This window comes from Muntiacus reevesi, chromosome 5 (assembly GCF_963930625.1).
Source record: "Muntiacus reevesi chromosome 5, mMunRee1.1, whole genome shotgun sequence".
Lineage (NCBI taxonomy): Eukaryota > Metazoa > Chordata > Mammalia > Artiodactyla > Cervidae > Muntiacus > Muntiacus reevesi.
In genome coordinates, this window is record NC_089253.1 from 86458326 (window position 1) to 86473787 (window position 15462).

Consider the following 15462-nt stretch of genomic DNA (forward strand, 5'->3'; position numbering starts at 1 on the left):
GGAAAGTGTATTTTTGCCCACACTGAAGAATCTTTCATGTAGGTAAAGAGTTGGACTAGATGATTCCTAAGGTCCTTTTCACCTTTAGAACTTCAGAGTTCCTTGGATTTGACTTCTCCTCTCATGAAGAGACTCAAACTCTGGCAGTTTGGATGCTAGTTCTGAACCTCTGTTCATAGAATCTCTGTTTCAGAGAGCTAAAATCATCCAAGTCTTTTCTCACTGTAGTTGGTTAGAGACATATGTTATTGACCCAGTTGTGTGGATGATAAAATTGAGGGAGCCAGTTTGATAAACGTGCTGAAGAAGTTCAGTAACAGGTCAGGTCTGACCCATCACCCAGTTCTATGTCATTTAGGGAAAAAACACTTGCTCAAGGAATGGTCCACAGTTTTGCCTTGAAAGCTTGGTCTGTGGGATACATGAGCATTCCTGGCTGAAAGCGCCTCTCTGATTTGATTTCAGGCAAGTCCAACTCAAGATCCATCCCTTTGGAATGGGAAGACACCTATGGGATTGCCCTGGTCTCTGGGGTGAAGTACAAGAAAGGCAGCCTCGTGATCAATGAAACTGGGCTGTATTTTGTGTATTCCAAAGTGTACTTCCGGGGTCAGTCCTGCACCAACCAGCCCCTGAGCCACAAGGTCTACTCCAGGAACTTTAGGTACCCCCAGGACATGGTGCTGATGGAGGGGAAGATGATGAACTACTGCACTACTGACAAGATGTGGGCCCGCAGCAGCTACCTGGGGGCTGTATTCAATCTCACCAGTGCTGACCATTTATATGTCAATGTATCTGAACTCTCTCTGGTCAGCTTTGAGGAATCTAAGACATTTTTTGGCTTATATAAACTCTAAGAAAAGCACTCTGGGATTCTCTCCCTTATGATTCCTTGTTACAGGCCCTGAGAATATTGTCCTGAATGTTTTCTTAAGTCCACTTGAGGTCATGAGAGAAGACATGAACCAAGAGGATCTTGAGACTACAGAGTCCAGCAGGTCTACAGTTCCTTATCTCACCTAATGTCCACAAACCAGACAGGAGGACTATGAGTAATGAACATGAAACTCTGGGCTGCCATGTGGAGATGCAAAGGCAGGAAAAAGTGACTACCAGTTGCTTGTGCCAGCAACTACACTCATCTTAAGTGGCCTAGTGCATTTGGACACATTGAAAATGGCACCTTTTAACTCACCTCTTGGGGTGGGTCTACTGTCTACCTCAGGGGAGGCTGTCTTTCATGTATATGGATGTGACGTGAATGTATAAGGGATGGGAAAGGAGGACCAGGCTTGCATGATAAGCTAAAGAGACTGAAAGGCCAGTGGCCCACTGGCAGCATCTTTATTTCTAGATGTACAATCCGAGCCATCAGGTGATGTTAACAGAGAAGCAAAAGAAATCTTTTGGGAACTCAGTACACTCCCTATACACCATGTATATTTCCAGTGCAATTGTAGGTGTGTGTGTGTGTGAGTGTGAGTGTGAGTATGTGACGAGAGGGTAACATAAGTAGAAAGAATGTGGAAATTGGGAAGGGCATGTTAGAGTATGGGCTGCATTTGGTGGTAGATTTTGAATGCTTTTTGGTAACTAACTCTAATAGTCTTCAAAGCTCTTTGTCGGTTATTAATGTTGTTTTCCCATAATATAACCATATTTATATGTATTTTGTACATTTTTAATGAAAGAATACCCATAACAAAAACTATATTTTATAATATAGGTAGATATTATGAGTGTTCTATTTGGAAATCACTAAAGTTTGTGTATTTTCTTTATTATTTCTTTTCTCCATGGCTTCCTCATTCATTATGACTTAAGCCCACTTAAAGAAGAATTTACTAGTGTGAGAAGAGTTATGAGGCAAACCTTTGTATCTTTGCCAGGTTCTCCTCTCCTCACTATATTCTCTTTCCTTTCTTTCTCCTACTACCCAGAGTTTCCATTACTAGTATTATTGCCAGTGTTAAGCTCACCCATTTCCCATAAATTTGATGACAGTTTGTCTTTTCCTGGGGGCAGAGACATGGAACAATGCAAAGGGCATAGACTTTGGGCCTAAAAACCTGAATTTGAATCTTTGTTTCTCTACTTAATAACTATGCAGGTCACTTGACCTTTTTCAGACAAAAGGCGGGGGTGATACATACATAAAGTATCTGATACATAGTGTAATGTCAAAAATAGTATCTTCCATTGTTAATAAGGGGAGGTACTTCATTCTGCAGAAGAAGCTACAAATCTGAGAGATCCATCCAAACACCTGTTTCTTGCCTTCTCACCTTGTTCAGTCACAATGACCTTTTCTTATTTTGTCCAAATGCTCATTACCATGACTTCTCCTTATACTTTGTCACTGTTAAAAATAACACTTATGTTAGAATTTGATTTCAGCACCTTATTTTCACAACACAATCTCTTATAATTCCAACTCAACTGATTCAACATTTTCTCTCCTAAAATATATATTTTTCCATATTTGGCATTCAATTAATAAATAGTATCATTTTCTTGCTTATCTATCATCTTCTTCTTAATCTTCACTCTTTTCTCTATTCAGCTTAGATTGCATGATCTGTCATTACAATTGGTACCTTGGAAAGACCTTGGACTCCAAAATACTCTGTTACAGTCACTATTTTCTTCTTGTAAAAATCTCATTTTCTTTATTCTGGCATCCTATCAGCTGGATGTTGCTGGAGAAAAATGACTCAAACTGATTGACTAGTTTCATTTTATTTTTATCTATCATCTACTTAAATCAGCCAATCAATTATTTATCTATCAGTGAATTATTTCTGTCTTTTGATTGATTTGAATAGATAATACATGCACATAGTACAAATTGTAAAAGGTATACGAAGATAGAGGCTGAAAGTAAGTCCTCTTCTCATCCTGTCCTGTGGCTCCACCTCTGCCCACAAGGAAGATCACTGTCTCCTTCTGTAGCTTTTACGAGATGGTCTATACATAAATACGACATCACTTTTTGTCAGGGTTTCCCAACCTCGGTTCTATTGACATTCTGAGCTGGGTAATTCTTTATTGTGAGGGTTGTCCTGCCTGTGCATTGTAGTATGTTTAGCAGTATCCCTGCCTTCCACCCACTAGATACTAGTAGCATTCCCCTCCCCACCATGTGTCATAACCAAAAATATCACCAAATGAGGCCAAATGTCCCCAGGCTGGGAGTGGGGAGACAAATCCCTCCTGGTTGAGAACCACTGCTTTTTATTAGTGATCAGAGATTTCAAATCAGCATTCAAAGGCCCACCACTTTTTCTTCATTTTCTTCACGAGCATTTTTTTTTTTTTCGCTGTTTGAGACAATTACATCATGTCTTTTCCTCTTGTAAATCAACCACATCCCCTCCTCCCACCATGGAATCTCACTTCTACCACTGAAACACAAACCCACCACCATCTGAATGATCTCTTTCTTCCATCCGATACAGAGGAGGAAGAGGACCATCTATTTGTGCAGTAGACTCATTTCCTCTTCCCTGCTTTACCTGTTTAAAAATTTTCTTCTTTCTTCTGGATCTTCAAACTAGCTGTCTATGAAATAATGCCCACTAGCATGTAATACATATATACTCAAGTATTTCTTTTCACTAAAAGACAAATCAAACCACAAAACAACCCAATCCTTTCTTTAAATTTCCTCTTCCATCAGTAATGGCTTCGTTTCTCATTTTCCTGGTAGAGACAAACATCTGAGAAGGTTTTCTCCATACACATGAGCTCCATTTTTTTTTTTTAAGCCAGGAATCTGGTTAGGTTATTTATTTGACCACTTTAAAAAAATCTGTTAAAAAAAAAATCTGTTTTTTTTTCCCTATTAGAATAAAAGTTCCAAAAGCAAGAGCTTTTCTGTTGTATTTGCCTTTGTATTCCAGATTACCTAACTCAGTGGCAGCACATATTAGGTGCTCAATAAATATTTGTTGACTAAATAACTTTAATCATAAGGCAAAAGCCTTTCAGTGGATATGTTTTTCAGAGTAGTGAACCTATAGCTGTGTTGCCTCATGGATGTGTGTGCATGTTTATCCATCTTTGACTAGATTATCCAATGGGAGTTTGAGGCTACAGATGAAAAAAAATTGTGCATCCTAATTCATGGAATTAGAAAACAAGAAAGATCTAATTGGTCCTTGGAATTACCAGGAGCTTTTGGGAGAATGTTGAGGAAAAATTCTAGGTAATTAGAGCTGAAACTGTCATTTAGAAGATACTCAATAAATATTTGTCTTCCCTGGTAGCTCAGACAGTAAGGAATCTGCCTGAAGTGCAGCAGATCTGGGTTTGATCCCTGGGTCTGGAAGATCCCCTGGAAAAGGGAATGGCAACCCACTCTAGTATTCTCACCTAGGAAATTTCATGGACAGGGGAGCCTGCCAGGCTATAGACCATAGGGTCGCAAACAGTCGGACATGACTGAGCAATTAACACTTTCACTTTTTCAATACATATTTGTTGAATAAATTAATGAACAAAACCAAAGGTCCAGATTGGAGTATGTCGCCTGATCTCCTTAAAACTCTTCTGTTGATTAATCTGCTTTATATGGTAAGGTTTCTGATCAGGTACCTCGTGGAGAAAGAGAGGTATTCACCCTCCTTTTGACTGATTGTCTGTACTCCCAACCCTCACAGTGAAATTTTCGTCATCAGTTTCTTCTTCATATGGCTCCATCCATTGAAGTAAACTGGTTCTAATGGTCACGGGAAGTTTGCTGGACCATTTTTGGGGGTCAACGGGCACCTCTAGATAATGATATTAGAGCAAAGAGGAAATAGGAATGGTGCTGGGCATCCAGAGGGGACCTGATGCCATTAGCTAGTTGTGGTATACTGGTCCTTTTATGCATCTGAGTCTGCTCTGCTAGGACGCCTTTGGGATTTTCTGAAGACAGGTTTGTAACTTACTATGCTTTAAATGGAGAAGGAAATGGCAACCCACTCCAGTATTCTTCCTGGAGAATCCCATGGACAGAGGAGCCTGGTGGGCTACAGTCCATGGGGTCACAAAGAGTCGGACACTACTGAGCGACAACACTAACACTAATGCTTTAAATACTCATTTCAGGGAAGAGGTACTAACAGTTTCTTTAGCTATTTTTCTATAAGCAGGAATATAAGGGATGTCAAAACCCTAAAACTTTTTGAATGTGCTCAACAAAAATAGAGTCAGCCATTGTTCCCTTATGAAATGCTAAACCCAAACTAGAACACTTATTTAAAAAAAAAAAAAGGTCACCTCTGGTTCAGTAGTTTGAGGTTTTCTTTCTTTTCAAAGAACTAAAAACATAGAAAACCATATTTTTTTTACTTAGCCCCCCAGAGTGGTGACTTTGTATTCTCTGAAGTAGGTTTTGACTTACCACAGCTTTTCAGAAAAAAAAAAAAAGCTTTACTGGGACCATCACTATGAGAATGACTAACTTGAAACAACAAATCATTGGAAGATGTTGAATTGGTTAGAGAAGCTGCTTCCTCAAAGCCAGACTGTAAGATTTCCTTAAGGAGGTTAAACTGTAGACATTTCCTGGTTCTTATCTAAGAAAGAGTGCTGTTAAATTATATGTTAAATTACATTTTTTCAAAGGTGTTTGGTTAAGTTCTGATGTTAGTAAAGACAATTTTTTTACTTTCTGTCTGTCTGTATGTATTTGTGTGTTTCTTTTCCAGGGTTTTGAATCACTCAGAGGCAGAATGAGGTAATCCTAGGAAAGCTGAATTAAAGCCCACTCCTTAGGGCCTTCAGACTCAAAAATGGACCTTATTCAGAAATAATATAACTACTGATAGTAGCCAGGAATCTTTGGGATTCATCTAGAAACCACCAGCCTTGGAAATATAGACCACTAAGTGGGTATTTTGCTCCTTACAGTTCACCCAGAGGGTAGAAAAGCATCACCTCAATGACAACTTTCTTGCTGTTGCTAGTTTTCCCTTTGCTGGGAGACATTTCTTCACTGTTCTACCTGGTACATCTTTAGAGAAAAGTGCACTGGGCAGGTTTCTTCTCTCTCTCGGAGATCCCTTCAACTCTACGCGGTTCTCCTTTCTTCTCTTTCTCAGTAGAAGGACATGAACCTCAATCACATTCTGTCGAAAGTTGTCTTCTGTTCTAAAAGTTGTCTTAAGTTTTCTGAAAATTTCAGGAAAGACCTCCCTTCTTTGAGCAGTCCACATGATATTAACAGCAGGTTTCCCGGCTCTCACCTGGGTTCTGGCAGTGCATGTTCTCTGAGGTACTCCTATTGTGGACCATCTGCGTTGCCCTCAAAGTGCTCCTACCACAAGTTGCTGGGTGTACACAAATTTTATTGACAGTTTGGGGCTAATGGATAGAGATTACATTACACACACAGTGTAAGCTACACCTAAAACTGAGTGTTAGACATCACCAGCATCCTGCAAATTTGCTGCAGTTATTTCCTTTAATGTGTCACCCCAAATCCTAGTACTTGAAAGGAAGCATAAGTTCATTCATTCAAAAACTTTATTAAAAAAAAGCAACTGTTTATTGTCTTCCATCTACCAGAAACTATCCAAGATACCATGAGTACGACAAAAAAAAAAAAAAAAAAAGCAAAAAAACCCACAACTCTTATGGAGTTATGTTCTAATGGAGAGATGGTAGATAGACAACAAAAAAGAAGCAAATATCTGGTTAGTCATGGGCTTCCCAGGTGGCGCAGTGGTAAAGAATTTGCCTGCCAATGCAGGAGAGGCAAGAGAAGTAGGTTCAATTCCTGGGTCAGGAAGATTCCCATGGAGAAAGAAATGGCTACCCACTCTAGGATTCCTGCCTGGAGAATCTCACGAATCTCCTCCTCTCAGAGGAGCCTGATGGGCCACAATCCATGGGGTCACAAAGAGTCAGACATGACTGAGTGACTGAGCACACACAGTAAGTGCTAATGAAGAAATTTTAAGTGAGATAAGATGGTGGAGAGTGGCGAAGAAGGAGGGGATTCTTTGATAAGTGCTGAGGGGATACCACTTAGAACACATCAAGCAGAGAAATTAAAATGCAAAGGCATAAGACCAAAAGGTGTTGTTTGGTGAGTTTGGTATATGGTTGGAGTGGAGTGAGTTGAAGAAAACTGATTGGAAAGGTTACCAGGGGCCAGATGAGGTAGGGCCTTGGAAAATTTGTAAAGGAGTGTGGATTTTATTCCAAGGGTCATAGAAAGTCTTCAAAGGGCTAGAAACAAAGTGATGTGACTTCTAGTTTTTTCCGGAGAACAACCTCTGAGTTGTAGAATGTTTTAGCACTCCAGATTGGAGAGGGCTGTGGCTTGAACCAGAGTATTTAGAGTCAATTTGATGTTAGTGTTAAACAAATTTGCTAACGGATTGGATGTGGGACATGAGGGAAATGACAGTTCTTTTATTTTTTGTCTGAGCAATTGGGTGGATGGCGGTGCTGTTTATGTAGTGTGGTTTTGCTACTCTCGAGTAGAAGGTACAGTCTGTGATGGAGGCAAGAAACTCTTGTTTGGGGATTCTCTCATGGCTCAATGATAAAGAATCCACTTGCCATTGCAGGAGACATGGGTTTGATCCCTAGTCTGGGAAGATCCCACAGGCTGTGGAGCAAATAAGGTCATGTGCCACAACTACTGAACCTGTGCTCCAGAGCTTGGGAGCTGCCACTACTGAGCCCACATGCCACAACTACTGAGGCCCATACACCCTAGAACCTGTACTCTGCAACAAGAGAAGCCACTGTAATGAGAAGCCCACATACTGCAACCAGAGAAACGCCCTTGTGGCAATGAAGACCCAGCACAGCCAAAAATAAAAATAGACAAATTTTTTAAAAAAGAAAACTCTTGTTTCCTGTTACACATCCTTGGGTTTGTACCAACAAGGACTAGCTCTTCACTGATAGCCGAAGGCATAAAGAACAACCAGCCTTTAGGTTCTGCTTGAGTTCTCATAAATATAAGTTCTTTATAATGGCCTTAAGAAGGAAGAAAGACAGTGTATATTAAGATTGCCATGTATAAACCTGAAATTGCCCCAGTTGCCAAAAATTACTCATTGCAGATCTTAGGTTAATAAGTAATCTTAGAAATAAGGCAAACTTTCTTTTAATGTAGAAGTCCCTTTTGCCGTATTTCCAACAAGTGGAACCTGTTTCCAAACATATCCTCTATTTGAAAAATTTCAGAAGAGAGGACTCACTGAACTGTGAGGGAACCCATTTCTGTACTGGACTACATTACATTTTATAAAGTTATTTCTTAGATTGAAGTCCTCTATACACTGGTCATAGGTCTTTGCTGCTTAATACTGCTGTAGAATTTTATGGCTTGTCAAGCTCTCTCATGTACCTTATCTTATTTATTTTTCACTAAATCCTGTAAGGTAGACTTATCCTCATTTTATACACAACAACAACTGAAATCCTGGAAAGTTGTGAGTCTTGCTAAAGGTGACGTGGCTACGAAATGGTGGAGGTGGGACTTAACTGTAATTGTCTAGCCCTATGTCTTAAGTTCTTTCCACATGCAAAGAGATTTCTTAAAACTGTATCATAAAATGACACTCAACATGAGCCTCATCTCATTAATTTTCAGTGATTCTTTATCTCCTTGCATTTCAATATGAGTCTCACTTTGCCTAGTACCAATATTCTTCATTATGTCATATTGTTATATATGACATACATTATATTGATGTAATCCTGTTGATTTTGATATAATTCTGATGTAACTGTTGATATGGTTCACAGAGTTTCAGTGCTGAGACTTGCTCTTTGATTCTTCTTTTCTTTCTTATCTCTACTGTGTTCTATATGATTTGCCCCTACGGCCCCTCTGCTAGCACATAGCATCCTGGTTTTAATAAGGTGACAGGGAAAGAGATTGAGCTTGGGGTCAGAAGGCCTGGGTTTGGGATCAGCCTCTTCTATATGTGGGACCTTAAATAAGAATGCCAATTTCTATTCTTATGACCTTATAGGAATAGTGTTAATGCCAAATGGAACAAGGCTACATTGTGACTTGGAAAATCACTCCTGAGGTAAGTCATTGGAACTGCTATATTCCTCAGCAACTTTCTTGATGTATATGTATGCTTAGTTGCTCAGTCATGTCCAACTCTTTGCGACCCTATGGAGTATAGCCTGCCAGGCTCCTTTGTCCAGGGGGATTCTCCAGGCAAGAACACTGGAGTGGGTTACCCATGCTCTCCTCCAGGGGGTCCTCCCAACTGAGAGATCGAACCCAGGTCTCCAGTATTGTAGGCAGATTCTTTACCATCTGAGCCACCAGGGAAGCCCCAACTTTCTTGATAAAGTCACTTTAAAACTTTCTTACTTGCTTATAAAATCAATTATCCATGATCCTATCATGTATGAATCCATCAAACATAAAAACACTATTTAGGAACAACATCTGGGTAAATCTCATTCTGAGCTAAAGCAATAATATTTTATGTCTTTATGGCTTAAAAACATTTTCTCACATGCCTCTCGCTTTTATTGTTTTAAAAAATATATGAGGTAATACACATAAAAGCAGTTGGCATGTATCAGATTCTCTACAAAGTTAGTTGAATATATTGAATGTTTCCTGTGTGCATTATATTCACAGCCTAGAGTGATCCATTTTGATGCCTATTTTTTAAGCCTGACGTATAATTAAATAGAGTGATTTAATTCTATTTAACTCACTTTTGACTGGTGATATATAACACTTTAAGTTCTTTGCTATCTTATCTGTAGCTAAAACCCTCTGCTTAACTCAGGGCTGTCTTAGGAGACATGAACTGCTAAGGAATCTACCTTCTTCAGTCACTCATTATGGAAGGGATAGAACTTCTTACTGCTTTTGTCCTAGCCTTGGCTTTCTGTGAGTGAACAAAGCAACAAAGTGAGTTACCAAGAGGCACTCTTGATGTTATTGAACTCTGAAAGTGTCCACTCATGTAAGACACCATATGCAAGACAAGAACCTTTGCAAAGGAGACTAGAGAGTTGTAGAGGCATCTGTTGATATCTCAAATGTTTCTCTGGGCAAGGATCTTTTAGTTTCACTTGGTTTATGTCTCAGTCTTTTTGTACACCTAACCATAAGACCACCACCCCTGCATCACTTCCAGTCTCTGGAATGGAACTTGGTACACATTTTCTGGAAAGGAAGATTCTATAAGTCGCTCCTGATTGAAAGAGAAGGCAGGTGCAAGATTCAGGAAGCTACAAAGTTCTCTGGTCTTAAGTAAATGAACTAAGAATCTAGATCTTTGTAACAGATTGAAGACTGTAGATTAAAGAAACTGGGGATTCCAATAACATGAAATGTGTCTTATTCTCACCCGTGTCTTCATTGAGAAAAGAAAACAGCTTTGACTCAGATGATGAGAAAGAGACCCAAAGGTGTCAAACAGAACTCTTAAAGTGTGAACTACAAGGGAAGATAGTTTAAACCTCAGCATCCTCTTTGCATCATTTGCTGGGTTGTGTTCTGGCTTCTAAGAAATTCTGAAGGCTTCTGCAGGGATCTGGAGGGTGGCAAAGAGAAGAACACCATGCAAAGGGCTAAGATGGTTCATATGTCTTTTGGGTGGCAAAGTGACTTTTCTAACTTTCCAGAAGAACATGAAAAGATTGTTCTGTTCTGAGAGTGGGAGCAGGAGTATAATCAGTGTTCAGGTAGCTGAAAGTACATTTGAGAGGAAGATGAATACATTTTTTCTGCCCTACTTCTAAGCCCACGTTGTCATATCTTATGGCTCACAAGATGGGTAAGAATAACCAACTTTTACTAAAAAATGTGTCCCTGTGCTTAGCCACTCAGTCATGGCTGACTCTTTCCAACCCTGTGGACTATTGCGCACCAGGCTCCTCCATCTATGGGGATTCTCCAGGTAAGAATATTGGAGTGGGTTGCCATGCCCTTCTCCACCACCTAGAAATCAAACCTAGGTCTCACACATGGCAGGCAGATTCTTTACCATCTGAGCCACCAGGAAAGCTCAAGAATACTGGAGTGGGTGGCCTATCCTTTCTCCAGGGGATCTTCCCAACCAGGACTCAAACCAGGGTCTCCTGCATTGTAAGTGGATTCTTTACCAGTTGAGCTACCAGGCAAGCCCTTTACTTAAAAATAGTGGGGCACTTATCACACATCTTAATTCTTGCCCTAAGCTAAGCCATGAAGTATGAAGCATGTAAGTATGTAAGCCATGAAGTATGTAATCAGTTGTAACTTATTGACTCCTTTTTGTGAGGATTATGCAAAGCACCCAACATTTATGTTTACTAATCCCCACTGTAGCTCTACAAATCCATTTTGCAAATGACCAAAAACAGATTTAGTTTCAGAGAGGTTAAGTAACTTTTCCAAGGTCACATGGTTAGAGAACTAGGGTTCAAGACCAGACTTTTATTATCCATAAAAAATCTTAATCAAAGCAAGATCATATTGCCCCATTATATTACCAATGTTCTTCATTCATTCATTCAACAAACATTCATTAAGCAACTACTAGGTGCCAAGCATTGTTCAGAGGATAGAATAGCAAACAAGCCAGGTAAGTTCCTCACTTCTTTTAAACTTACATCCTAGTTGGGAGCATGAGTGGTGGAGAAAATAAACAGACAAGTAAATAAAATACCATAAACACTATACAGAGAATTACCATAGGGTGATAAGGTAAACAGAGACTAGAAAACTACGTTAGTGGGAAGGCCTTTCTGAGAAGGTACCATTTAAAATAACGAGGGCCAGGAATGCAAAGATGAAGTTAAAGTGCATTGCAAGCAGAGGCAACAACTTTTTCTGGGCTTACTCTTGGTATTTTTGAGAACACAATGCATCTAGGAATATGCTGAGATTTTTTAAGAGCTTAAATGCAAATAGGTCCACTAGTTACTTGACAACTGTCAGCCTAAACAAAGAGGTAAACTGACGCAAGCTCAAGTTACTAGAAATTAGGTTTATTTGAGAACAGTAGAGGAATTGCTATTTGGGAGTTAGCAATTACACATGTGCTGTTATAGGCAAGTCTGTTGAGGATTTAGGGTGAGCTATATTTATAAGCAAGGAGTGTGAAGAAGGGGAAGTTCAGGGAGAGTCCAAGAAACATGTTTTTTGGCTTGAGGATGGAGAGAGATTCTTGGCAGATGTTCACTGGTCAGGTAATAAGTCTCAATCTTTCATAAACCAGACATTTCTAGGAAATAAGTCTCTTGGTTCTTAAATTCCATTCCTCTGAGAGCACATGTGTGAGGTCCACCGCTGCATATCCTCCAGTTCCATTTTAGATTGAAATCCTTTCACACAGCTGAACATATCCCCCAAATATTTCCAAACTTCTCCTTGACATGGCTCCTAACTTCCTCCTTGTTGAAAACCATCGTCAAAAGTGATGGCTGCAAAACAGGAGTGGGCTCAGTACGTATTAATAGCAGGAACAGCATGAAAGATCATAGGGCTGAGTCTGGGGATGGCAAGAGACGATGCTGAAGAAGTAGACAGGAGCCCAGATGATGCAGGGCTTTCTAAACTGGGGTGAGGGGTTTAGGTTCTAGTGGAAGCCCCTGAAAAGCATAATAAAAGGAGAACTGGAGAGAAGTGGAAAGTTTTGATCTGTTAGTTTTAGTAGTAAAATTTTCAGGTCTGTTGATTGGGTGCTGGGTGCATGGAAAAGAGATGAATCAAGGATTACGCCTACTATTTTCTACTCTGTTTCCTTTACAGCACCTATTGTAATGATTTCCTAGACTTTTTTTTTTTTTTCCTTTGTGTATTTTTCCAATTAGATCCAGGTCTACTTTTGTTCTGGTGCTCAATAATATTATGTTGAAAAAATGATTGAACAGAACAATACGGACATCTCTTTCTCCAAGCATATAGATCTACCTCTTTCTTTTCTTTTTCTGTTTTCATTTCTTTTATTTGTTATAATATTACTTCTGTTTTATATTCTGGTTTTTTGACCTGAGACATATGGGATCTTATCTCTCTGAAGATGGAGTGAACCTGCGCCCTACTGCATTAGAAGGCAAAGTCTTAACCACTGAATGGCCAGGGAAGTCCCTCATCTATGAAGGTTTTTTTTATTTTTTTTTAAATTGGAGAATAATTGCTTTACAATGTTTGGTTGGTTTCTGCCACACAACAAGTGAGTCAGTCATAAGTATACATATGTCCGTACCCCTGTGCCTCCTTCTCATCTCTCCCCCATCCCATCCCTCCAGGTCATCACAGAACACCAGGCTGGGCTCCCTGTGTTATACAGAAACTTCCCACTAGCTATTTATTTTCCACATCTACCTCCTTCTTCTTAATGGTTGTGTGCATAGACCATCAGCACATCTTGAGTCATTTCTCTATGAAGCGACATTTAATTTGTTCCCAAAGTTTAGCTGTTTCAAAAAAAAAAAAAATGCTATAGTATGAGACAAGTGCTCGGGCCTGGTGCACTAGGAAGACCCAGAGGAACTGGGTGGAGAGGGAGGTGGGAGGGGGGATCGGGATGGGGAATACGTGTAACACTATGGCTGATTCATATCAATGTATGACAAAACCCACTGAAATGTTGTGAAGTAATTAGCCTCCAACTAATAAAAAAAAAAAGGAAAAAAAATGCTATAATGACTATGTTTATATATGTGTTTGTGTATTTCTGCTAGTATTTCTTTAGGATAGAAAAATTGAACTGGAAGGTATAAGCTATATAGTTATGGCTTTCAATGGGTATTATCAAATTGCTCTGTGAAAAGTTGTACTAATTTTCACTCCTACCCACACCAGGTGAGAATGCCTTTTCTCTATAGTGTAAGCTTTATTTATATTATCATTTCTAAAACTTTTTACACTAGCAGGCAAAAAAAATGCTCTCCATAATTTGCTTTAAAATATTTTTGAAGTTGAAACTCTTTAATTTTTGGCTTTTTTTGCCATTTGTAGTTCTTCTTCAGTGAATTACCTAATGTAATTTACTCTTTAAAATTAAGCTGTTGTATTTTTATTAGTAGTTTACAGCAGCTCTTTGTGTGTTACGAATGTAGCTCTTTCTTTGTCAGTTACATGTATTACAAAGGTGTCTTCCCATTGTGTCATTTGTCTGGTAACTTTTTCCATGTAGAAATGTTTAATTTTTAAAAGCAAATCTACTGTTTTCTTTATGGCTTCTTGTCACACTTAGACTTCCCTCACGTTATACTTACAGATACATATTTCTCTATTTTCTTCTAATAGAAAGCTTTCATTGTGCTTTAGTTCCATAATATATTTAAAAATCTACTTTTATATAGTGTGAGAGAAGCAGTACACAGATTTCTCAAATCAGATAATGGATAACATAAGTCACACCACGCTCTAATTTCCCATTCATTTGAAAGGACAACACAATCTTAGACTAAGCTCCCCTTATGCTTGGGTTTGTTTCTGTTTTAAAAAAAAGAAAAAAAGTCAACAGGCCTAAGGTGGAACCACTTCTCCCCAGAACAGCAAACCTAGACTTAATTGCAGCTTCTACTTCTCTCAGGAATGGAATTTCTGGAAATTTCTGGTCAGCACTGATGAGGTAGCTTTGCCTGAAACTTTCTTTTCTTTTGCTAATAACCTCCTTGTCCTGCTCCATTTCTGTAAAAGCCATCCATTTTATACAGCTCCTTGGAGGACTCTCCTGTTTAATAGATGGTGTGCAACTCAATTCATGAGTTGTTGGATAAAGCTAATTAGAAAGCAAAATTGTTCAGTTGAATTTTATATTTTAACTGTTCCAAACTCTCTCTTCTGTTCCTTTGGTCTTTTTGTCTGTTATTGGACTAGTCATTCTATTTTGATAACTGCATCTTTATGACTTTTTTTTGTTGGCAACTTTTATATACTTACTCTTTGTGTGGAATTTATAATCAACTCCTCCAGTACATCCCTCCCGCCCATTCACTTACCTGCCAAATCCTGTTGAACTTTTGATGGGAATTATATAAAATTTGTTATATTTAATTTGGAGGGAATTTGACTGCTTTACACTATGAAATCTACCCTTCTAGGAAAATATGCTGACCTCTATGTCAGGCAATTTACACATAAGTTTCATTGTATCCTCATACTAACATTATTATTTGGGTATTTATTATCTCTTTTTACAGATGAAGAAACTAAGTCTTAGGTTAGTTTAATTGTTCAAGTTCATGTAGGCAGAGAGTGGGTAAAATGAAAATTAAAACCCAGGTCAGCAGACCAGCAAGTTTCCAAGACTGATTTTCCTTCCACTCATGTATTTGTTTCCAGTGTCAGATGAGGAAAGAGATGGGGAAGGCTTGAATTAGAGTAATAGCAGTGGAGAAAATAAGCCTGATTTGAGAGATGCTTAGGATTCAGTGATTTATTGGATTTGGGGTAAAGAGAGAGATAAAGCTGGGGCACATAGGATTAATGGGTTGGGTGGTAGAGACATTCACCAAGAGATACAACATGGG

At 39.0% G+C, this 15462-nt stretch overlaps 1 protein-coding gene across 3 annotated transcripts in view; it reads left to right on the top strand.

Annotated features, from left to right (window-relative positions):
* FASLG (Fas ligand) overlaps positions 1-3794 on the top strand; it is a 54372-nt gene extending 50578 nt beyond the window's left edge. For all 3 annotated transcript variants that reach the window (XM_065936780.1, XM_065936781.1, XM_065936782.1), the window contains one exon: positions 466-3794. In XM_065936780.1, coding sequence (XP_065792852.1) covers positions 466-860 — 395 coding nt within the window. In that variant the 3' untranslated portion in view covers positions 861-3794. The remainder of the gene's footprint in view (positions 1-465) is intronic.
* The last annotated feature ends 11668 nt before the right edge of the window (positions 3795-15462 follow it).